Source organism: Sordaria macrospora, chromosome 5 (genome assembly GCF_033870435.1).
Source record: "Sordaria macrospora chromosome 5, complete sequence".
NCBI lineage: Eukaryota > Fungi > Ascomycota > Sordariomycetes > Sordariales > Sordariaceae > Sordaria > Sordaria macrospora.
Window position 1 is genome coordinate 208,967 of NC_089375.1, and position 24,113 is coordinate 233,079.

The 24,113-nt window shown below is 52.3% G+C and overlaps 8 protein-coding genes and 1 non-coding gene across 9 annotated transcripts; 3 read left to right on the plus strand and 6 right to left on the minus strand.

The window, feature by feature from the left end:
- Positions 1-893: 893 nt before the first annotated feature.
- SMAC4_13744 lies at positions 894-980 on the plus strand. Its single transcript is given in 2 exon segments — positions 894-938; positions 946-980. It is a non-coding gene; the product is annotated as a tRNA-Glu (tRNA).
- A 2,842-nt stretch (positions 981-3,822) lies between these two features.
- Positions 3,823-6,230, minus strand: SMAC4_09421 (uncharacterized protein). The gene has a single exon (XM_003345482.2). It carries the CDS (start codon positions 6,128-6,130, stop codon positions 4,223-4,225), a length of 1,908 nt encoding a protein of 635 aa, XP_003345530.1. The 5' UTR covers positions 6,131-6,230; the 3' UTR covers positions 3,823-4,222.
- Positions 6,231-6,525: 295 nt separating this feature from the next.
- On the minus strand, positions 6,526-7,463 carry SMAC4_09422 (uncharacterized protein; the record flags this gene model as incomplete). Its single annotated transcript, XM_066090949.1, has 2 exons — positions 6,526-6,968; positions 7,055-7,463. 2 exons carry the CDS (start codon positions 7,461-7,463, stop codon positions 6,703-6,705), a joined length of 675 nt encoding a protein of 224 aa, XP_065947039.1. The 3' UTR covers positions 6,526-6,702.
- A 120-nt stretch (positions 7,464-7,583) lies between these two features.
- Positions 7,584-8,267, minus strand: SMAC4_13745 (uncharacterized protein; the record flags this gene model as incomplete). Its single annotated transcript, XM_066091586.1, has 1 exon — positions 7,584-8,267. One exon carries the CDS (start codon positions 8,265-8,267, stop codon positions 7,584-7,586), a length of 684 nt encoding a protein of 227 aa, XP_065947040.1.
- Positions 8,268-8,781: 514 nt separating this feature from the next.
- On the plus strand, positions 8,782-10,710 carry SMAC4_09426 (uncharacterized protein; the record flags this gene model as incomplete). Its single annotated transcript, XM_066090951.1, has 2 exons — positions 8,782-10,044; positions 10,120-10,710. Exons 1-2 carry the CDS (start codon positions 8,851-8,853, stop codon positions 10,708-10,710), a joined length of 1,785 nt encoding a protein of 594 aa, XP_065947041.1. The 5' UTR covers positions 8,782-8,850.
- A 773-nt stretch (positions 10,711-11,483) lies between these two features.
- SMAC4_13746 (uncharacterized protein) lies at positions 11,484-12,851 on the minus strand (the record flags this gene model as incomplete). The annotated part of the gene is made up of 1 exon (XM_066091587.1): positions 11,484-12,851. Exon 1 carries the CDS (start codon positions 12,810-12,812, stop codon positions 11,484-11,486), a length of 1,329 nt encoding a protein of 442 aa, XP_065947042.1. The 5' UTR covers positions 12,813-12,851.
- Positions 12,852-13,542: 691 nt separating this feature from the next.
- Positions 13,543-14,385, minus strand: SMAC4_12955 (uncharacterized protein; the record flags this gene model as incomplete). The annotated part of the gene is made up of 3 exons (XM_066091186.1): positions 13,543-14,028; positions 14,081-14,207; positions 14,279-14,385. The coding sequence occupies 3 exons, from the start codon at positions 14,383-14,385 to the stop codon at positions 13,543-13,545; spliced, it is 720 nt and encodes a 239-aa protein (XP_065947043.1).
- A 4,596-nt stretch (positions 14,386-18,981) lies between these two features.
- On the minus strand, positions 18,982-19,673 carry SMAC4_13747 (uncharacterized protein). The gene is made up of 2 exons (XM_066091588.1): positions 19,237-19,673; positions 18,982-19,180 (listed from the first exon to the last, which is right to left on the minus strand). The coding sequence occupies exons 1-2, from the start codon at positions 19,552-19,554 to the stop codon at positions 19,127-19,129; spliced, it is 372 nt and encodes a 123-aa protein (XP_065947044.1). The 5' UTR covers positions 19,555-19,673; the 3' UTR covers positions 18,982-19,126.
- A 2,689-nt stretch (positions 19,674-22,362) lies between these two features.
- Positions 22,363-24,017, plus strand: SMAC4_13748 (uncharacterized protein; the record flags this gene model as incomplete). The annotated part of the gene is made up of 1 exon (XM_066091589.1): positions 22,363-24,017. The coding sequence occupies exon 1, from the start codon at positions 22,491-22,493 to the stop codon at positions 24,015-24,017; it is 1,527 nt and encodes a 508-aa protein (XP_065947045.1). The 5' UTR covers positions 22,363-22,490.
- Between the last annotated feature and the right edge of the window lie 96 nt (positions 24,018-24,113).

Here is a 24,113-nt window from a genome sequence, read left to right on the forward strand (position 1 = left end):
GCCTAGCCTACTCAGCTGGGCTTGGGGTAAGTGGAACGGTGCACTCGACGGCGAAGGCAATGGGAAAACGGTTCTCAAAACGGGGGCGGCGTTTTCAGCTGAGTCATCCAAACCCCTGTCAAAAAAATGGCTCCCATAGCTCCCATAGATAATCTTCCGATATGTCTGCATGTCTATGGGAGTGGGAAGGACAGGAAACGGGTCTTTTAATCACGTGGTAGGGTCAAAAATCTGAACCACCACCTCCCATATCCATATCGTTCGGACGGAGGCATTACGGTGAGTAGGGAGGCGGCGCTAAGAAGATGAATATGATTGGGCGGAATACGAGAACAGTTGCCCGTCCTGACACTGCCGCTAGATCTTTTACACAGCTAATACCAAGATTGCCCTCGGTCAGAAGCCCATTCTTGAAGAATTGGTTCCTACAGTTTGGTGATCCACTACGATAAACTGATCACGATGGACCTCCTTCATGTACCTGGCTTAACCTACCTTCTTCATCCGCCTGCATTAGCCTACCTCTTCCCTTCCTGAGGGGAAGATTGGCATGTCATAACCATGGTTGGTTTGCAACACCTTTGTAGAAGAGTCGATTGGTTGAGAGAGATGCATACGGGGCTTTTTGTTGTTGTTGTTGTTGTTTTTTTAACGTCTACTTCCGCCTCCCGTGGGGCATGAGACGTGCCGCATCGGTGAATCTAGCGTACAAAATTGAGAGCAATGCCCTAACTGTCCACCAAAACCATTAATCCGAGGGCAAACCGAGGCTTATTGCCAGTACAGATCATGTGTTGCCCATAACGTAAACGCGGCGAGATGCATACGGGGCAGTGGCTGCGGAACAGGAAGACGCCGAAGCACCATACCACAAACAAACAAACCAGCATCGAGGGGGGATAGCTCAGTTGGGAAGATCTGAGCTTGGTTTACCTTCGGTGTCATCTGAAAGGTCGTGGGTTCGAATCCTGCTCCCCTCACTTCCATCCGGTTTTTAAAAATCGGATGGAATCTCCCCCGCCTTCCTAGTCATAAGAGGCGTTAAAGATGATGTCGGGCCCACTCTGGCCCTTAGCTTACCCATGGGTACACGTGACTAGGCACATGTTGAAAATCTCTTCCTTGGACTTAATAATATTAGTCGCGGTATTACTAAGCCAACCAATAAGGGTTCTTGGAATTGGAATCTTAATTAATCCAATTGACCAATTGTTATCTTTCTTACTAAAAAATCTCAGTCTCACAACGCCTTACAGGCAGCTGACTAACTAATCGGCGAAGAAATCCAGTACCACAAGTAAGACCCCTCCTCCACCCCTGAACCCTGAAGATAGGATGAAAAAAGAATCACCCGGCGCATACTCGAGGCAACTGAAGCGTAAGGTGGGGGGGGGGGGGGCGAGGTCTCAGTATACCAGCCAATCAGAAGTAACGAAGTTCACTAGGACGAAAGGAGATAACGATAAGAACGGACGACAAACATCGAAGCAACCACGGCTCCCCGGGCTCCCATGGTGAGACGGGATGAAAGTTCGGATTTAGGGTTACGGTTGCAAATGGAGAAGCTGAGGGTTTTTATCCAGTATTCAACAACACGGTTTTTCCCTTAGACTAAGAAAGGAAGCAGTACCGCTTACCCATTGGGTAGACTATATGAATAGTGCTAGCGTGATAAGACAATATATAAACTAGCATCGAATTGCAAGGTACTCAGGTCTTTTCGGGAGACCACCGCTGATTGGTTCCAATGATTCTTTGGCCTTGCTGGGCTCTGCAGCTGCTTAGTCCGGAGGTTACCTCGGCTGTCCCCGCAACCTGTCAGATTTCAAACGTGGGGTCTGGCTATCCTCTTGTCCAACCACCTCCTAATTTTGACCTGATTTCCATTACTGGTGGGTGGTTTCGTTAATGGAGTGTGCAGAACTGTAACAGGTTTGGTGAGAATCGCACCCATTCCTGTTAGTGATTTGAACACCCGTTCACGGACCTGAGCCAGCTAAATTGGGAACCCAGTAGTCCCCAACACCCCTTCCGTGGAGTAACACACACACTTTCCATCAATCAACTTCGTACCGTCATATCTGACAAAACCAAAAGAACACTCTTGGCGTGCCGAGTTTCGTCGATGCGTTACCTTTTTGATATTGCTAAGGTGCGTTTCTTGAATCTGGGAGTGAAAAGTGCGAGCCGATGGTAAAAGGCAGGAGGGTGTGAGGTTTTCTCAGGCAAGTGCGAGACAAACATTGCTTAATAAAGGGAGGCTGTTTCCCATCATTTTGACACATTCCGTCATTCACCCTCGAGCTTCCAGGTTGTACCCGGACCATCGCCCCACATGACGCCCTGCCTTCGCCATGGATCTCAGCCAACCATCCTCCCGCTTCCCTCGCTCATCCCCTTTCCCTTCAGCACAGGCGTTCTCGTGCAGAAGGTACGTTGTTCCAACTTCCATTTCATTCAAGTATAATATGTGCATAAAGCTAACACGAACATGCCATTTATAGCGAACTCCGCGACACTCCGCTCGGCAACGCTGAATCGTTAGATTTGTATGGCGACACACAAGATGGAAGACGTTCGCTACCCCGATACGATTTCGAGCCTCTGCATCCGCCTCCCACAGCTCGCTCTCCACGGTCAGTACTTTTCCAGTACATGGGAGCGTGTCGGGTGTGAGCTCTACCAAGCTCCATGGTCGACATCCAACTATTGTCCGGTTGTGCAACAGAACACCACCCACACAACGACTACGATAGGTCTCTGTTAAGTTCCACTCTACCACGACTTCCTCATCCCTCTCCCCTTTCTCCTCTATCTCGTCCTGCCTACACCGTCTCCGTCCTGGCTATGCAATGGCCGCTTGCCTGTTGAAAAGACTGGGGTCCTCGATAGGTGGTGGGCAGAGTTGGTCGCTTCTGCAGCCTTCTGTGTTATCTCTACCCTTTGGAACTCGCCGACAGTTGCATCGTTATGCGAGAGCGGCGGGACGGTTGTCTTGTACAACTCTTCCGTCTCTATCCTACCGCTGTGCTGAAAGCCGGTCATCCATAAGTCGAGGGCCGTAAAAACTTGCCAACTCTTACTCATCAGGCACGGTTGACATGACCATTCCGTTCCTGTCTTGGCGTCATTTTGGAAGCCGGTCATCCATAAGTCGAGAGCCGTAAAAACTTGCCAACTCCCACTCATCACGTACCTGTTGAAAGGTCTGGGGTCCTCGATAGGTGGAACTCGCCGATTGCATCGTTGTAAGGGAGCGGCGGGACGGTTGTCTTGTACAACTCTTCCGTCTCTATCCTACCGCTGTGCTGAAAGCCGGTCATCCACAAGTCGAGGGCCGTAAAAACTAGCCAACTCCCACTCATCACGTACCTGTTGAAAGGACTGGGGTGCTCGATAGGTGGAACTCGCTGACAGCTGCATCGTCATGCGGGAGCGACGGGGCCATTCCTCCTTCTCATCTACTTTCCACCGCACTGTCCATATCGTGTTGTAATGGCTTAATAACGAACCTCTCTACGGTAGTTTCGAGCGACAGGACGATCACGACATAGCGGCTGCGTTTGATATCAGCGATGATATAGTACATTGCAAAGTTTATCTTCCTGCTCTGGCTGTTGTGGTTGCTTGGAACGATAATGACAATCATATACGGCACACTTCTAACCTTTATATTGATTTGCACGTCGACACTCCGGACAACCAAGCACTGTTCATTCTCAAGGGACCCGCTCTTCTCCAAGACCATCAAAGACCAATCAGTCTTTTTCTCTTTGTGTACCCCGAGAGCATTCAGTCTCTCGAATTCGAGGCTGATGCTAAGCCGCCTGCATCTCCTGTGATGAACCAAGGGCCCCATCGGGATGAAGTGGAGTCCTGTGTTTGGGCGGTATGCGTTTGTGGGGGAGAGTGTTTATGTTGTTGAGGAGGAGCGCGAAGTGTGGATTAGTGTGGGTGATGAGGTGCAGGTGACGAGGAGGAATGAGGAGAGGACGGTTATGGATTGGCCGTTTTGAAGTCCAGTCCGGTTACCGGTATAGTCTCAAACTGTGTAATGGAAGAGCTGACTACACTAGGGATCTGGATGCGGCTCATTGGGATCAGATCATGAAGAAAAGCACAACTAAGGGTGGTGCGAGCGAGCATCGGAGTAAAAGGTGCGTTTCTTTGTATATATAAGGTACCATGCATTTTAGCCACAGTATCAAGTCTTGAAATTTTGTTAGGATGGATCATGATCGGTCCGTGGTGTTATGTTCCCGTCGTTATCCTGGCTGCTTGCTTCCACGTCGTCGTCATCCGCTTCTTTCGAAGATACCTCTAGGGAATTATTCGTCTCCGTGTCCTTGGTTGACGGCCCCTGTTCATCATCACCACAATCATCATACAGCCTCAAGCCATCCTCACCGTCCGGTATCTTGGCCATCGTCTCCACCGTCGCACACATACGGAGTTCCCACCTAGCCATACAAGGCTGCTCGAATGCTCCATAGATGTTCTCCATATCAAAACGGTCGTCCGTCTCCTTTATGACAATATCCCTAGGCAGAAAGCACGGGGAGTACTGTAAAAAGGGATCAAACGGTTCCTTGATGACTCTCGCTGCGTCCCAGCACCAGTCGTGCGCAGGATAGTCGCACTCCGTAACCAGGCCCTGAGGGAGGGGGCGGTCGTCTGCCACTTGTCCTAGCTCGGAAGCACGACGCTCGAGGTACTCGACAAAGTGGTTCCGGACGCTAGCATCGCGCTGAGAAGTAGCCATGTCCCACAGCTGTTTGGATGGCTCCGGTGCCAGCTTGTCCCATAGCTCCTTGTAGTTTCCGGCGATGCAGGCCATGGCCACTTGGAGGTGCATGTCCGGTCGACGTTTGGCGAGGACCTCGAGCGTTCTCTCGGCGGGGACGAGTGGCCACCAGATCATGCCGGGGATCTCATTGTGGTTGGCTTCGGGATCGGGATCGTTTTCCGTCATGTGCGACAGGTCGTTGACCATGATAAAACGCGCAAGGGTGGCTGCTCGGATAAACCCCGAGTTGTGTCCATCCCGTGGCTGAAGCGACCACCACTTGGCAAATGTGGTGTTGTGGTATATCCCGCGAAGGACGGCGCCGTGCTCGCCCATGATCATGTGCGGCCGACGCAAGCGGAGATAGCGGTCCAGGTTGCCTTCATAAGCGGCCATGATGATCAGCGGGTCTTTGACCATGGTGGGCAGATGCAGGGGCAGAGGTAAATAAAGCAGCTCGACGTGTTCCGGCGGTAGTGTTCCCTGCTCTGCCTGATTATACGATGTGTGCGTCGTGACCTCGCCAATGTGGCCGTCCTCGGTGATGTCGAACGGAAACCCGTCGCTGTCCAGATTGAAATAATGTTCACCCCAATAATCCTCCGGGGCGACTGTCACGTCCAGCGTTGATCGGACGGCTGTATCTCCGTTCATAAAGGCCGGACACCGTGGGTTTTCGTAATTGTTAGTCCTGGTGTAGTCGTCCAAGACAGCGTAGCAAACCGGCTGTTTCATGATGTGCTCGAAGATGGCCTTGGATCCTGGGTTATTTTGTTCCCTAGCCTCTTCGGCAATCGACACCTCGGGAAGGAGGTCAAGCTCATGATACAACTCATGGTATCCTGCCACGGCGCATGCCCGACCAGCAAGATATGCCATGTCGGGATAGTGATTTACCAGCCGACGGATTGTCCTTTCGCTGGGAATGTCGGGGTGCCAGAAACAGTAGGGTTTGGCGTCGTCCGTTGCCATTTTCGGGATCTGGTTGCTCATGATGAGCCGGGCATTGCGTGCCCGAGCAAAGTTGCTCTCGGGAAGCTTCCTGCACTGCTTCACGACCTCTTGAGACCTGGCAAAGGCTTCGTTGTGTCGTATGCCGCGGATGACGCAGTAGAGGAGTCCGTTTACATAGTCATAGGGAAGGCGCTCCCCACGTAAGGCGACGCGAGCCTCCTGGAGAATCATGTCACGCTTGCTGATGGATTGGAACATGTCGCCGGGCTGAGGTTCGTTGATGGATGGCGACTCGGTGTTTTGCGGTTCGGAAATGTGCTGATCAATCAGCGTTCTCAAAATATGCCCTTGCTGATCCTCGAGCCACTTGGAATTGTGCTGATCAACCATTTGGTGAGAAAAGAAATGGAAGCTGCTGAAGGCCTTTCGTGGGGCAGACTTTCAGATAAGAAGATGGACATTTGGTGTGTCTCGTGTGCAGTGCCTGATGGAGGAAAGGGACAGGTAACGATTAAATAGAAACGGCGTCTGGTACTTCTACTGCAGTACCTACCTAGATAGGTACCTATGTACGTACTTCTCTTTGGTGCACTAATACCCCTGTACGTAAATATCACTACACTACCTACGTACCTGCCCAACCCTACCTAGCCCCTTGAGGTTGCACCTTAACGGCGTAGGATCGGCGCGCGAAGAGCCAGGGTTGGTTAGCTCCAAAAGTTTGGAAGGCAAGTCTGGCCCGTCCCGTCTGTTTGACACATGCAGGCTTGCCGCTTCTTCAGAGGCAGGGGGGAAGGTTCTGTCTTTTGGCTTCCCATTTTTCTTTTATGTGAAAACATGTGACTGTATACAGTACTACATTATTACCCCACGAGTCTCCAACTGAACTCGCCACTCACTCGCCAATATCCCCCAGAATACACCTATTTACTGTACAATCTTGTAATATGAATGTTTCCCCCTCAGCAATATTTACACGCTCCTTCGGGACAGTAACCCCGACTGCAAATAAACTCACACAAATCAACATAATACGCATAGTCTGAGTTGGTAGGTTTCTGGTTGTCTGCCGGGCACCCGTGTTTCCCTGCCAATTGGGCTGGTGCCGGAACTGCTGCCGCCGCAAACCGGGTGCAGACACAAGCAGAGTCGAGGCAGTGATCAAAATCACAGCTGTAGGAACAAAGTCCGAGGAGATTGCCCGAAATCCCTTCAGCCGTGGTACCACCTGGTGGGGGAAAGAAGGAAAAAAGGTTAGTTTGGAGAATTTTTTGCAGGAACATAAAGACGGTGGTGGTTGGTAATGACACATACCTGTGCAGTGCGTAGTGGAGGAGGGCAATGCAGGCACAGTGGAAGTAGTAGTCTTGCTCAGAGTCAGTGACGACGATGAGGCCGGAGCAGTTTTGGAAGACATAGCCGTACTGGACCCAGAGGACGATGACATGGAAGAGGCCGCCGACGTTGTCTTTGAAGATACTGAGCCTGACGAGGTCGAGGTAAAAGAAGGAGCAAAGGATGAAGAAGTGGTGGTCTCAGTCGGCTCTGCGGGCTCTGGAGGTGCGATCCACTTTGGTCGAAGACATGAAAGTTCCACCCTCGGCTGGACTGAACTTTTATACCCAGAACTGTACCCAAACACAGTAGCAACAAGATAGGTCCTGTTGGCTGCAGCATGGTACGTTGTCTCTGTGCTTGGTTCCTGGAAACCGTCGCCAACCATCCACGAATAGCGTCCGACTTGATCCACTGTCGCATCTCTGGCCCCGACCTCATCTTCGAGATAGGACGCATCAAAACCTACATATCGAAAGCAAGAATTAGTCAACCTCGATACATGTGTTCAGGAGCAAGAATCAATGAGATTGCACTTACCCAGCACATCTGCTGTCACAAATCCCAGGGCCTCTTGGCAGCTTGGCGTGATGGTGTCAAGGGACCATCCGCTGCACATGATACCGCCCGAGTCGTCCGCGTATGCTCCCCAGTCCGCAACCATGTCGGCTTTCAAGTCCTTCTGACATTGGCTCGGCAAAAATGAGCAGTCGTGCGCAACGTCAGAGGCTGCGTCAGGCAGGTTGCTGACATAGTAGTGCTGACAGATGTACCACGAGGGATGCATGCTCTTGGGGAGGCCATCTGCCTTTCTCATGGACGGTGGGATGCCGTTGTTGAGAGCTGCCACGTCGATTGTGGCATTCTCCTCCGTCACAGCGGGCGGAAAAGGCAGGTGGTCCGCTATCCGCAGATGGGCAGTGAAGCCTGGCAGCGGGCTCCCGGGGTACGGCTTTGTCCAGTCTAGACCGGTGAAATTGGCAACGTCCTCGCGGATGGGATCTGCAAAGCCGGCTTCCAGCGCGGACCAGGACATCGGGATGACATTGGAGGCGTTGGCAAGATATGGGATGTTGTCAAAGTAAATATAAGTAGTGTCCGGGTCCTTTGCTGCCTTGGTGAGGTGGCCATGGCCAAAGAGCAATAGCGCCAGTGACAGAGCGCCAGAGCTGATGGCAAACTTGACGGACATGATGGAAAAAACGAAAAGAAGACCCAGGCGGCTCGAGGTCCGGTAAAGAGGTGGGTTGTATGTGATGGTGGAAGAATATCTTGAAGGTCAGTTCAACTTGGGAGCATGGCAACAGTTGATTTTAAGAGAGGCATCCATAGATAAGGTAGGTAGCCACCTTATTAGCCTGGCCAAACATGTGCCTTCGCTTGGTCGTTGTACTTTTACCTGACACTGGAGTTCTGGTACCTTGGCTACCTAGTCTAGACATGGATAGAGGTACCTAGCTGCCGAAACCGGCCTGGATCATGCAATTGAAAGTAGTGTACGTTTCCGAGGTACTGAACTTAGTCGCCTCATTGGGCTTAGGCACTGCAGCAGTGTGATGTGGACTGCAGCGTACCTGCGTCAGGGTAGAAGGTATCCGCCTTGCACATGGCATCAGTTCCGCTTGATGGTGTGAGCGTAGACTGTAGAGATAGAGTGGCGCGGTGGCAGACGCAGGAACGAGGAGTCTGAACCAAAGAGGAAGGTGAAGGACCAACTGAACCTCAATACAACATAGCCTACCAACTGAAGCCTTTTCTGTCGCTACACGACGGGCATGGAACTCGTCAAAGACCTCTGCGAGTTCACGTGCTCGTTGGGATACTGTCCCAAGACCGCCTGTGTCTGCTCTCGACTGGGCAAGCCCCCTACTCTGCCAAAGCCGACGGGCGTCCAGGGCTATCCCACGAGCAACATGGACGAAAGTGTGTCGGGGCTTTGTTCCTTTGCGTGCAACTACGGCAACTGCTCCGACTTTTCCGACTACTGCTCCACCAAGAAGGTGGCACTTGCAGTGCGGCCGGCCTCTCTTTTCGAACCCCAATATTGTGATTCCGGCAGGGCGCGGGGAGGAGAAGAACGCTTTGAGCAGCTTTGTAAATTCAGCTGCAGCCATGGGTACTGCCCGTTCTGGGTGTGCGTCTGTGAAATCGAGAAGGGATTTGCCAACATCCTTGACCCCACCATACCATCCAGGGCCAGCATGAAGTCTCTGCCTGGCCTGCTCGACTATGGCCTCTGTGGCTTCGCCTGCCAGCGTGGTTACTGCCCAACTGACATTTGCTTCGATGATGGCGTGTACGACGACGACGAGGGCTGGGGCCCAGACTATGACCCGATTGAGGGAGAGTACATGGATTTCACGCCCATCGAGGCGCTAAGCTGCGATCCCGACAAGGCGCCGCAGACGTTGGACGATCTTGTTAACGCGGTTGACACCGGGTCGATTCCTTCCATATGCTGGAATCAATGGGCGCTGGGGATCCTGCTCCAGACGCTTTTGGGCATCGGAAGCGAGTATCGAGAGAGCCTCAAGGGATATGATAAGCTGTTTTCCACTTATCAAAAATATATCAGGGAGAGCGTCGGCCCGCAGCTGGAGAAGTTCGCCCATCCAGGAAGTATGAAGTCGCCCGGACTCAAGTACTTTGACTGTGTGGTGTCGATAAACGGAAAGAAGTACTCGGACAAACAGGGTTGTCAGTACATCGTCTTGGAGAGGCTCCCGGTTGATAACTGGCACATCGACTATACCTTGCGTGATGCAAAGGGGTTTTATGCCGAGGTCGACGAGAAACTGGGAATAGCGAAGGAATGGATCACTTTCGGCGAGTGGAAACTTGAGAAACAGTGCGACGACGACATGTATGGTGACGATGGAGCTCATATCCGCACGGGCAATAGACCAAAGCTCTGCAAACCGAAGGTCACGAGCATGAGTAACTTTCCTATAGCTATCGACAAGGACAAAGTAAGTGTTGAAACCAAACTTGCACGTCGAAGAGACAAGCGCTGACATTGGGTACCTACCTTTACCTACCAACAGATCGAGGTCCCCAACCCCAAAGTGGTGATGGAGGCGGCCATGGCCAACATGACAAGTCTGGTTGACAGCCTGCTAACCGGGCACTTTCTGGTGGCTACCCACACCAACGAAGTCGATAGCGCAGACATTGTCACGGCGGCCAGCATGCCCGTTTTCATGCTACAACAAGCCGTCGACGCCATGAACGGCATCAAGAAGACGGGTTCCGATATCATCAAGCAAAACAAGAAGAATCTCATCACGTTCATCCTGAGCATCGTGTTGATGGTGATCTCCATCATTGGCGAGATTGGCGGAGCCCTGTTTGGTGGAATGGCCATGATCGCACGCATCATTACCCTTATCGACGTTGCGGGCAGCGTGGGAATGACTGCCTATGACATTGTCGAGGACCCGGGGTCGGCGCCCTTTGCCATCATGGGCATGTTGATGGGATTCGTAGGAGGTACAAGGTCCGAGAAGAGCTTGGCGGATGCTGGCAAAGCACGCAAGGCCATGCCTGACTCTGCCGTTGCAAAGCTCGGCAAAGTCTTTAGCGAGAATGACAGGAAGGTTCAGAAAATCATCAATGCCTGTACCAGGAAAAGGTAGGGAGTTAGTCTAGAAGCCCAAGGGGATGGAAGGAAGAAGGACACCTTACATGGCTAGAACAGAAAATAAGTAGCAGGACCTGTCCAGCAAGGTGTGGTGTCGTCGATGATCAACATGGGAATGGCTGTCCAGCAAGGTGTGATGAGTGATGGATGTCGCGAAATTGGAGAGAGTTTGTGAGATTTGCCCGACTTGGGAGTATATGGAGAAACAAATGGATAGGTAAATGAGGCTTCCGGGTATCGGTGGTTGTTAGTCGGTGGCTTGTCTGTTACAAAGTCGGGACGGAAGACGAGACGCATGCGAATTGGAGCTATGGTAGACGGGACCAGGGCGAGGCACGCCCTTGGAAGCGCGCACGGGCCCCTCAGCCGTCATAATAACCCTAACCCGGGGATTCTGCCTACTGTGTACACTTACAAAGTCGCACAATGAGGTTCTAGGTGCAGGGGTCCTCGCAGTCAGGTGCCCACGCGACGCGGTGCTTTGTTGTTGTTGTTGTTGTTATTTTTAACGTCTACTTCCGCCTCCCGTAGGGCATGAGACGTGCCACATCGGTGAATCTAGCGTACAAAAATAAGAGCAGTGCCCTGAATGTCCGCCAAAAGACCATTAACCCGAGGGCAACCCGAGGCCTATTGCCAGTGTAAATCATGTGTTGCCCGTAGCGTAAACGCGGCCCAACACCTCCAATCGAATCGCCCAGTGGGCGAGCCGCCAGTATATGGCGGGACCCGTAGAACAAAGGAAAAGACAACAAGAAAAGGGCAAAATCACTCCTCCCCGCTCCCGCTCTCGCTCTCGTTCTCCCCCTCCCGCAAGGCCTCCTCCCGTCTCCTTACGCGGTAAACTAGCCTGTCCAAGTCTACCGTAACCCTCTCGATGTCGTGGCCGCGCCCAATCTCCACCCCTTCACCCCGTAAAAACCCTGTAAGGTTGTCAGCGGTGCCCCCGTCGTCGATGTGCTGTTGCCAGAGTGTCTGGCGCCAAGCCTTTCTCGTGCAAGTCCACGAAAAGAAGTGCGAGGTCTGGATCCTAGCGATGAATCGCTGCCAGTAAATCCCAATAGCAAGGGAGAGGTTCTCCCGCGTAGCCGCTTCACCTGTGACCGGGGAGACCGCGTACGCCTTCCTGCAGAAGAAGGGATGGAAGGGATTCTTCCAGCTTCCACAGAAGCACGGCAACAGGGCGTCCTCGTGCCCGAACCTTTCATGATAGTTCTTGAAATCCCCATGGCCAGACCTGGCCGCGAGGAGGTGGTGTAAAGAGCGTCTGTCCAACTCTTTCAGTTCGTCGTTAGGCTTGATAGAGACCCCCAACCGGTAGTCTGCATAAGACTCTGGCTTGTTCGTGGCCCACCACGCCTTGAAATCTGTACGCGCCTCTCTCTCAGCAAGCCGCTTTGAGTGCGCAAGGGTAGCCAAGCCTTCATTGACTACCTCTCCTCCTTCAGCACCCGCCTTAGCGAGCTCATCAGCAATCTCGTTGCCCGTGATGCCCTTGTGGCCAGGAACCCAGCGGACGTCCACCAGACTGGGGCCATAGCCCTTGCGGGTGGCACGGAAATCAAGGAAAGCCGCTTGTGATGACGCAGCTGGGGTTCCCCGGAGTCCTCTAATGACGGACGTGTTATCAAGGCATACCGTAATGCGTGGCCGGGCCTGTGCCTCCGGAAAGAGCGCCACAGCGGCCTTCAGACCATGCCGCGCCCCTTCGGCCTCCGCATCAAAAACTTCCGCATACTCTAGTTGGCCGCAGCCGCGGCCAAGTTCTGTCTGTCCTTGGAAGATTACGTAGCCAAAGCCTACGCACTCGCCCTCTGGTCTCTCTTCTTCAGCGTCCGGGTCCTCCGCGTGCGCTGAAAGGCCCATCTGCTTCGCTATCATAGAGCCGTCGGTGTAGACGACGATCTCCGAGGGGTCTAGCTGGAGAAGCCATTCTTTGAAATCCTTGGCAGCCCTGTCCTTGGACGTGGGCGCTGGATCTTTGTGAGTGTCTCCGTTATAGACGGGCGGCTGTAGAACCGGCCGCGGAAAAGGCAAGGCGAGCTGGGCAGCCGTCTGTAGCGTTGTAGGGCGGCGAGGCAGGCCGTACGGCGTCATTCGGGGTTTCGATAGACGCGGGACAAGCGGGTGTGCGGGATCTAAGGTGAGGAGGCGTACAGCGTGCCGCCGGCGGGCCGCTTCCAGAAGAAGGGGGACGGGGGGCAGGCTAGCTTCGCGGTAGAGAATGGCAAGGCGCGTCGTTCTCCACACCGGTAAGCTGGCGCGGATAGCAATGTTCACCGCCGTCTGGACTTTATGGACGAGGTCCGCCAGTCCGTTGCTAACAAGCGGAAACTCCTCCTGTTTACGGTGAAGGGCGTGCTTCTTATGGCCTGGCCACCAGATTTCGGAGCCAAATAGGGCCTTTGGCAGGACGACAGCCTTCATAATCTTCACCATGGAGCCTGGAGGAGCGCCGTGGTAGACTCTGTTGAGACTGCGTATATGGCGGACCACCTGCTTGGCGGAGGCGAGCCTGTGCTCAATGTGGTGCTTCCAGTTCAGCTTGCTGTGAAGCCAAATCCCCAGCCAACGCATTGCCGGCTGTGCAGCCACCACGACTCCTCCGTGCGTAATGGTCGGGAAAGGCGCAGATTGTCTTCTTTTGGTTGTAGGAGGAAGATGACCCGAGAATGACGGAGCGGTGGGAGCACAACCGGACAGTAACTGCCGAAGCCGAGCAACTCGCAATGGCCTCCAGCGCCTCAATCTCCGGATTGGGCGGCATCATCTCTCAGACATCATCGGGGACCATCTCGTTAACGTGTTAACTGACCTAAGACCTAGTTTAGAACATACGCTTTTGGCGCATATATATAACCATATCATACGTTAAAGCTCCCAACTCCTTAACCACATCTCGCACCTTCTCCTCGTCTAGCCATTTGGAATGCTTACAAAGGGTTTCCACGACGACATCTCTTAAGCCTCTGTCGTCTTCAATAGTGGATTCGTACACCACTAGCGCTGCACTAAGGAAATCATCGATATCCAAGGAGACAGTAGTCGCCGCCTTGAATTGTCGAAGCGCGACAGCCTTCAGTCCACTGATCAAGTACTTCTCTGCTAAGGCGTAAATTTTTGCATGAGTCAGAAGGGCGTCCGCTGCCGGTTCATTGACGTTGGTTCCGTATCCGTCCATTTCTAACCCATCAAAACCACTACGCTCGTGTTGTAGCCGTACGTCATAGTCGAAGTGGTATAGATAATGTACCATAATATGGACAAGCCGAGGATCATCATCTGGGAGGTCAATCTTTCCTTCTTGTGCCTCCTAAATATAATGTTAGTTTAGTGTCGTTGCTAGTGTATGGACTGTCACTAGCCTTGAAACTTCCGCGGCAAGCTGCAGAGAAGAACTCGGACTGCGTGCATACGATGGCCCTATGCACATGGTATTCCCTTCCTCCGCAGGATATCACGAGGTCTGAGTACTCCCCGCTGGAGTAGAGCCTATTCGGAGGCTATTGTCAATACTTGCAAGTTCTGAAGACGGAGGAACAACGAGAGCGAAATGATCATACCCTTTTAGAGAACTTATTAGGTGTTTAGAGGGATCATCTCCGGCCGTACCGCGGGCTGTCTGAGTCACGGTGCTAGCTGGCGAGCCTCCAAAGCCTGTAAACGCCATTCCAGAACCTGATGTTGTTGTCTGCGTGTAAAGGCGTACAGGAGTTGTCGTTTTTGTTGAGAGGAAGGCAAAGGCATGCCGACTCGAGTCCTGGCGATGCTGCCGAAGCGCTTTTGCGTCTTGAAAATAACGATCGCAATCCGTACAATACTTCATCTGGGCCAGTACTGGGAATGCCTCAAGTCTGCATCAGGCCCCCCTCCATTGTCATAGCCATTTTGTGTTCGTCTCTTGCGTTGCAGCCCAACCCCGCCCAAAATGGCCGGTTTGCCACGTGGCTTCCTTAAGGTGATTGAACATCCCACATTGGTTCCTCGGCCGCCCGATCACCGCCAATTCCGCCACGCCCTGGCCATCAGTTACGACAAGAACGCTCCATATCTATTTGCATGAATGTCACTATGAAAACTCATCACGGGTGAGCTCCGTGATCCCCTGGGTTGTCGGTGAGCGTCCGCTTGCCGTAGGTCGGAGTGTGGGCTCAGTGGGTCCCTAGGGTTAATCAATTAGCACAGTAGGCTAGTGACCTCCCTCGCCAGTCGGCCAATGGATATCGTCGTAGCCTCTACTATAAGTTAAGGCGTCTGTGACGGCAGCCTTGCAGTCGTACCTGCCTGCTGGCCAGCGACGGCTGCCTGCCGCTATCTCAGTCATCGGTTGAACTTAGCCATGACTGGGCAACCTGGGCAGTCACGGCCTAATCCGATGGCATAAGTAGGAAAACCGTTCTGAACTGTATAGACATTCTAATAAAATTCCGAAGGAGAAGGGCTTCCGCGGCTTGTTCAACCTCGGGTTTCCTCGGTTTAGGAAAATCCAGAAATGAGTTTGAGCGTTGAAGGCTGAAACTCGAAGGCTTGAAGTAGCCCGAGTATGAGAACCGTTCCGAATTGTACTAGCATAAGAAGATTCCAAAGGAGAAAGACACTCAACATCTGCGGTACGACTGATTCGGGGAAGATTGTCATTGACAAAAGATTCTGAAAGGGAAGAGTCAACTTCCGTAATTTCTTCAACTTGGTACTTCTTCAAGGCGGGCTCCTCGCACGGCGAGGCCTCCTCTCTTCATTTCTCCAGTCTTGCAAATCCACGATTCCCTGCCGCACGTCAAACCCCGCATCTACGATATAATATCGACCATCTGGGACCGGAAAAGATCGACCGAAAGCTTGAGCACAAAGCGAGGCATTGTTGCTAGAGCCCACCGTGCCTTCTAGGATATACGAGAAGGTTCTGTTACTTTTGATTGCTACGAATATATTCTGCGTGATATTGCTATTGCGGTCCTTCTAGTATTGCTGTTGAGATGTACGACGACTAGGCGGACTCCTAATACGATAGGAAGCAATAGGGAGTAAATAATGAAGATTGGAGAGTAAACCAAGATCAATTCTTGCAGGAGGGAAGGTTGTGAAAGGCTAACTCGAAGTGGAGTTGCCCTCCAAGCCTGCCTCTTAGGATGCAAGGCTGAGTAGCTTAACAATCTCTTCATGCCTATACTGTGCCGCCGAATGCAGCGCTGTCTGTCCATAATCATCCTTAGGATTTGCATCAACCTTGCCAGTATCGAGAAGCAGCTTAACAACCGCCTCATGCCCATTCTTTGCCGCTCCATACAGCGCTGTCTGTCCATTCTCATCCTTAGAACCTGCGTCAACCTTGCCAGTATCGAGAAGCATCTTAGCGATCGCTTTATAGCCTTTTTGCTCCGCAAGCCACAGCGCCGTCCGTAGCTCCTCCCTATGCAAGTTGACCTTGCTGGTGTCGAGAAGCAATTTTACGACCGTCTCATGACCGTTTTCTGCCGCTAAGCATAGAAGCGTCCATCGGCCCTTGTCCTCAATAAGTTGATTTACCATTGTTTCTTTTGCATCTTCCTTTTCTGAATCCTCGGGACCTAGGCAAGTCTTTTTTAGGTTGCTCATGCTCCTCAATGCCCTCTCAAGAACCGCCGTTTCTTCCCGAAGATTCCTCACTGCAACTCCATACTGTTTCACCTCTTGTAATACCAATCTGACATTCCGTATCCTAGTCGCCGCATTTAGACAACCTTCCAACTCTGTCTTTGAATGCTCTAGAATGCTTGTAAAGCAGTCGTGGTTGTTTTTATCTTGCTGCTTGTCTGGATTTATATCCCAATCCCACTCAAGTCGAAAATTGTGCGAAAAGACTGTTATCGATTGTAAAAGTTCTGACCACTTGATATCTCCGGTCGTAGCTTGTGAATCGCCTGCTGGAGAAACTGCAATCATTATAACCGCCCAGTGATCGTTGTATGGCCTGAGGATCGTAGGTCTCGACGCTCCTTGAAGAAGGCAGATGATATCTCCTTTTTGGACGGATTTTACCGTAGTCGGGAGGGTCCAGCAAAAGCCCCATGCTTCCTTCACGCAAGTATAGCTGGGGGCATTCCTCCAAGTAATGGCCACATCTTGTCTGTCTTCCCAAATAACATTTCTCGTGACCGAGGACACTTCGCCAAGAATGCAGCCCTTGCCCTCAATGACGGCATTCTCCTTATCGTCCGAAAGGTCTACAGAGACCAATTTAGGCAAGAGGAAGTGGATGAGTTTGTTGAAGAGTTGTTTCCACGAAATGTTGTAGTCGGCGAATAATCCTGCTGCGGTTGGATTATCAGAGCTCATACCGAGTAAGGCATATACTTTATCGAGACGATCCGTAGCTTCGCGGGTGTGGTACATCTCTATTAGTTCGCCTAGAGGGCGTATATTAAGAGAAAAGTTGTCTGACTGATTGGTCGCGTATTTGGGTCGGAAGATTGCACCCCTTATAAGGTAGGTTACCGAAAGAATTCGAGCCCGTAGGTCTGCGGGGAGTTCATTGAATAGGTTCAATGCATTTAGGCCTGAGCAAAATGGAAATCCGTCAACCTCAGTAGAATCACACTTGATCAGGATATGGCGAGCCGCGGCAACTTCCTGAAGCACCTGCATCAATCTGTCAGTTTCATTAGTCATAATACTTTGACATCGGCTCCCTTACCCAGATGTGCTGAAACCACGGTCGTTCAAGCAGTGTAAGGATTCCCGCTTTATTGTCTAATCGTCTTTTAGACAACTCGGCTGCGATGCGTATTTCTTCGAGTGCTTGGTCGCTACCGGCTGCCTCCTCTCCAAGCCGAACAATTACGCGACTTGCTTTAGCGTAGATCTTCGCCATAAATTGAACTTGGTGTCCTTTTTCTTCGTTGTCTCCTTGGTTGATGCAAATGGCATCTATCCATATAGTTCGCTGAATGGAGTGATCTCGAAGATGTAACAGCGCTGCGTGAAGGTTTTCTCCGACGGCGAAGTTGTACCCGTCTATAAAGATGGAACAAGGCTTGGCTTCGGAGCCCCACACGTAGGATAAGGCCTCGTACGGACGAGTGCCTTTTGAGTCCAATGCGGTGCAGAAGAGCCGACAGTGTATTGCGGCGTCCTCGTTTTTAGACGGCAATAGTTGAAGCAAGCGAATATGGCTCCGTGATATGGGAACGGTGTAATATAGATCCTTTATAGGTGTTAGCGTTATTCTGAAATGTCGTAGGGGGAAAAGAAGTAAACCTACTTCCACCTGCTTCGTGTTATCCACGCCGGCAGACGTCTCTGTATCGGTGGAACCAGTAGCTGGAGTGGCTGGGGGCCGTGGGGTGGACGTCTCTAAGTCAATAGAACCGGTAGGCGAAGCGAGAGGGAGCTGTGAGGCGGACGTCTCTACGTCGGTGGAACTGGTATCTGGAGTGGCCGGGAGGGGAAAGGAGGACGTAGAGGTAGTGGCGGAGATTGCTGTGTAAACGTCGGCAACCCGAGCAGAGGTGCAGGGCAAGACTGCTCTTGGTCCTTATCGTCTTCCCAACCCTCCGTATTATGCAGTCGTTGAGACATCGTAGCTTCAGGGAACGAAAGTCTTGAGCGAGGTGACGTAGATGAGGTACTCCAGGATGATCATGTTGTCTTGGAGGCAGCGAATGCTATACAGTTGACGATCAATGGATTGAGTTTGTAAAAATGTTGGAGATTCCTCTATCCTGCCCTCAAGGACAAAATGAAAAGAAATTAGAGCACAATGTTTTATCAAGGCTATGGTGGAGTATGAGGCGTCGTGTTGAGTCTGTTTCTATTTCACTATGTTATGCGTAGGATGGCTGGCGGCTCCCTCCCAACTATTCGCCAATGGCCCAAAGGATATTCCCTTTCTAGGGGTCGGGCATTCTGGACCTAGAGACTTCAGGGCGCCAATTCATAATTCGACTTGGGCGAGGGTCGTAGCTTTCTGTCACGGGATCTACAGGATTGGCAATAGTGTACCAGTAGCGGCCTGGTAGCTTGCACCACTTATGGGGCCGTGGCGCGGGTAGGGCTCAGCTTTTCAGCTTTTCCCAAATGTCACGAGCGACGTGGTCACGAGAGACAAAGCTGAACACGTTGATTCCATGTCTATAGTAGAATTACAAGATAAAGAAGAAAAAGAGGGAAACGTGCAAAGGCGCGCCTGGCGCCCAGGGTTTCAATTTAGGGCCCATATGGCCGGTGTACGCGGCACGACATCACGTGCACGTTCCGCCGTGCCAGGACCCATCCGCTAGTGCCGTGACACCGAACATCGTTCGTTATGCGGCGTTATGGTTTCCAATCCTCCTCTGATCTTAACCCTCCAAGGTCCGGTCGCCTTCCTCCATGTCGGAGTCAAGGTCGAGATCATCATCCTCCTCCTCGCTGCTCATCCGATTAAGTTCATTTTACAACAATTCCATAAGCTTCGCCTGAGTGTTCTCGAGGACCTTTGCCACGATCTAGTCATAGTAAGTTTCCAGTTCCTCATCTAACTTTTTGCTGCTCGTTTGCATACCTTGTCTCTGAGCAGATTCTTGGCCTTCATGTAGTCGCAACAATGCTTGATCGCATAATCTTCCATCGCTTTGGCCATTTGCGGGGAGAGTTCACAGCCGGGGTGGGCGGGGATGGGAGGTGGGACGAGGATGGTTCCGTCCGGTCCGGTTATGGTGCGCGTGGATGTGCCCGCGATGCCCGTGACCGTGGTGATAGTGAGGCTTGTGGCTCCCGTGCCCGTGGTCTCTGACAATCTGGGATTGCTGGGCTGGCGCTTCAGGTGTAACCGTGACAGTGGAAGGGGCAGTTGCAGGAATGGGAGATTTTTTGTCCGCATCCGTGTCTGCTAAGGAGAGTCTGGCGTAGTATTAAGCCAGAAAGTCCTTTTCAGATTGCGGATGAAACAGGTAAACGGGGTTAGTATGATCCATTGAGGCTGGTGCTGAATTCAGGTCTCTTTGATGTCGTGTATATGGCTTCGTTTCCAAAATGTCAAATCTGTCGACTCTAGGTACGTGATCGGGATTGAATTCGGGTCCAAAAGTCGGAAGAGGAGAACGAATGTGCGTGGAGTGGTGTGATGTCCGTTCCTACGAGGGTCTTGAAGAGTTGACAACTGACATGTCCAAGTCTGATGATACAAGGATAGGATGTGAATGCGAGAATAAGGCAACCGAAAATCGGGGGATGTCCTGAACTTTTATTTTGAAACACAATCCGTAAAGAAACTCTCTTCACCTATCATTCCATGTTGGATGAAGTACGACGTCTTCGACCATGGTGGATTGGCATCTAAAAAGCCCTTTCGGTTATCCATACCGTGCCACTGCTATCATCTGCGGTGGTTGTTATGCAGACGCTCGCAGATATTGGATGGTTGCGCTGTCGGGAGAGACATGAAGAACAAGTTGCATTGGCGTCGACACAAGTTGGGATATGGATCTGACGACAAGCATCCTGCTGCCTTGTCTGGATGATCTGGGCTTCTCTCTCCTTTCTTTTTCATTCGGAAGACACCTTCTCCGGCGACTCACCCGGCAATCACCTGTAACCAGCTCGGGGAAGGCTCTCGATTTGGAACGCTGATTGGCCTCAGACTGGTCTTCATTTGTGGTCACTGACAATGACCAGGGTTTATTACGCCCCAAAAGCCTCTTTTCTGTCTCTCTCCGTCTATTCTTATGCCTCTATCCGCAACACCCTATCTTCTTCCTCCCTCTTTCTCCCTCTTCCTCCCTCTTTCTCCCTCTTCCTCCCTCTTTTTCCCTCTTCCTCTAACTTGCTCTTCCTCTATCTATCTTCCCTCATATATTATCATGGCACCTCGTCAGCTGGCCTGTATGTACAAACTGCGGGATCGAATCAATCAACTGGATTCGATCCCAACCAGGTACCGCAGCCTATTGGAGCATCGTCTGGTTATTGCGTGCAGTGAATTCAAGCGCCAGGACACGAGAGACTGACAGCCTCGCAAAGTCATTCGGCGTTGGTCCCGACTACTCCTTCTCCTCATTTTTACTGTCAATGCTCGCCAAAGGCCGACAATGGCGGCTATCAAAAGCTTATTTCACTGCCTCAGAAAGGCGCAAAACATTCTCTTGTCTCTCGTTGGATTAGCGGCGTCCTTTAAGCCAAAAGCTACCTTCACCGAGAAATGGCTCACGACATCGGAATTCCTGGCTGGACTGGCCAGAGAGCTAAAGCATGCAAAACCCTCCTCCACGACTGCCTGAAAATGGTGGTTGTCACAGAAAAAGATATAGAGTTTGGAGCGCTCATCGAATCCGTCAGACACTCACTTTACCGGTTCGAGATTTGGACCGTTTCCATAAGGGAATTGTACAAGACGGACTTGAACGGGTTGCTTGGACCCCGTTTTGATAGACCCAGAACACAGCGCGATGATCTGTACAGCGAGGTCATGAGGCTACTGGATGAGCTTCACAGATTCCTCGGAGACTGTTCGTATTCAATGACCTCAGAAACTCACGTATGACGATTCCCAGCTGACCATCACAGTGATGCAAATTTTGAATGGTACCCGGCAACAGTGAAGATGGGTCAAGAGTTCCATAAACACACCACCAGATGATATGGATATAAGCTCTTCCGAAGATTCAGACAGTGAATTTGCAGACTACATCAAAAAGAATGGGCTGGAAACCGCAGACTCGGAAACCGTCACCGAATCGAACGAACTATGTCGGTGTATTGGGGATACCATCACTAGTGTTATGAGGATAGCGATGCAAGTTGACGACTCAGTACTCCACTCCAAGTTTGATTTTTGTCGACTCAAGAATGCCGACTCTGTGGAACCAGATATGTACAAGGACCAGGGGGACTCCCAATACGATAGGAAGCAATAGGGAGTAAACAATAAAGATTGGGAAGTAACCAAGACCAATTCTTGCAGGAGGAAAGATTGTGAAAGGCTGACTCGAGGTGAAGTTGTCCTCCAAGCCTGCCTCTTAGGATACAAGGCTGAGTAGCTTTAACAACCGCCCCATGCCCATTCTCCGCCGCCATATGCAGCGCTATGCATCCTTTCCCATCCTTAGCACCTGCGTCAACCTTGCCAGTACTACATGTAGCCGAATAGAGGCCTTCAGATTGTACTATACAGCAAGAAGAATTAAGATGAGCCTAGCTACTCCATTTCGACACAGTAGCCAAGGACGACAGCGTGTCAGGATGCTCAGGCCCAAGGACTCGCTGCTGAGCCTCAACACAGTCTTGCATCAACGCTAAGGCATCTTCATGTCGACCTTGACTATTCCACGTGAAAGCAAGGTTGGCCATGCTCGTCAGCGTGTCGGGATGATCGGCCCCGAGCTTCGCCTTGCGAGTCTCCATCACCTGCACCTCCAGCTTCTCGGCCTCCTCCCACCGGCCCTGGTCCAAAAGCGTCAACGCCAGGTTGGCCATGCTCATCAGCGTGTCGGGTCCTGTTGCGCGGGTAATGGAGGGTGTTTGAAGGAGACCCTTTTATTTTTCTTTGGGTGTTGCGCTCTATCTGTGTGTTTTCTTGCTTTTATGAAAGCATCAGCCGCGCAGTTGGAGTTCTGGTGCAACTACATCGACATAGCTACCACCGACTGAAGACGGGAAACGGCACGAAATACCAACGCCGTGAGCACGATCACATCTTCCTCCTACAACAAAAACCCTTGGCGCCAAGTGTTAGTGCTAACTCTTGGTTGCCCGCAAAATCACTAACACCACCTAAATCGCCGTTTTCACGGTCGATATCCAAACATTCACAACATCAAAATGTCTACGCCTTCGCCCTCTGGGCCCCCCCAACCACCGCCGCCGGCTATAGTACCGGTTACACCTCTGCCGGACTCCATTTTCGTCCTGCCCCCGCCCTCCACGACGGCGCAGTCGGCCAAGAGAGCCCGAACTGCGGACGAGGAAGCCCGTCCTGCCCACGCCACCACCGCCACCTCTGCTGCTTCCGGCCCCATCACGTCTTTCGCTGAGACCCTCATCTCTGAAGCTCTCGCCAAAGCGGAGGTCTATCGCTCCTTCGCCGCCTTTCTTGACACCGAACTCGCCCGCTTCTCCGCCGTCTCGCCCGCTCACGCACGTGAAGCTGACCGTCTCGCACGGACCATCACGGCCGCTCTACAGAAAAACTCTGCCTCATCTCCCTCGCCCACCCCGGTTACGTCTGACCCAGCCGCCAAAAATGTCTCCACTCCCTCTGCCAGCAAGGGAAAGGGACCCATCTCCTACGCGGATGCTGCCGCCCGCGGTACAGATTCCACCTCCGCCTCGGCTTCCCGCTCCACTCCCCGCCCCAGCCTTACCCGCAAGGCTGCCGTACCCCAGAGTGACGGCCGCGTCTTCCTCCGACTAGATAGGGATTCCCCTTTCGTCAACACAGATGCCTTTGCTATTCGCAAAGAAGTGCAAACGTTCCTCCGCCTCGCCCCCACCGACATCCCTGGCTGCCACAAGGTCCCTACTGGTTTTGCCCTCGTGCCCAAGGATGACGCTGCCCGCCAGACCCTCATGGCCCACAAGGATGAGATTAGTTCTCTTTTTGGTTGCATCCAAGTCGAAGTGCCCAAGAAATGGGTCACCTATGCCGTCCCGAACGTGCCTATGACGATGCGACTCGGCATGGTCCCTGTAGACACAACTACCGCCATCAAGGACGAGGTTCTCGTCCAAACCGGCCAAGAGCCCGTCGCCCTCCGTCCCTCCCAGTCCTACCACCCTGGCGAGGCCTATGCTACCTGGCTTATCTCCTTTGATAGGCCTGTCTCTCCCTTCCGCCTTTTCGACGCTAGCAACGTCAGCCGCCTCGTCCAGAAACGCCGCCCACTGGACCAATGCACCGAATGCTTTGGGTGGCATGGACGTAGAGGGTGCGCTCGCGCTGCTAAATGCCCACAATGCGGACGTACTGCTCACGGAGAATGTGACCGTCACACTCAATGCGCCAACTGCTGTGGCCCTTTTGAGTCCACCCACGTCGAGTGTCCTATGCGCCCGAGACGCCAAAGAGATACCATCATCCGCCCAACACCTCATCAGCAGCGAGAGATTCGCCAGAAAGGTGGCACTCTCTTCACCGAGAAACACAACCGCGCCGCCCCCTCCAACAACCAGGAAAATACCCCCACGTCTCCCGACGAGCTGTCCAAATCCAACAGCTCTGACCAAAGCCAGCCCCCAGCTGATGAGGACATGATAGTAGTCCAGTTGAGCGAGTACGCCTCCTCGGATAACGCAGTCCGTCGTTCTAGCCGCCACAAAACGCCCTCCAAGAGGGCCGACGGCCAATGAGTAGACACTCAACCCCCTCTCGTGATAGCCTGAACAATTCCAGACTGCGTGTCCTTCAGGCTAATGTAGCACGAGCACGCGACACGCACGAAATTT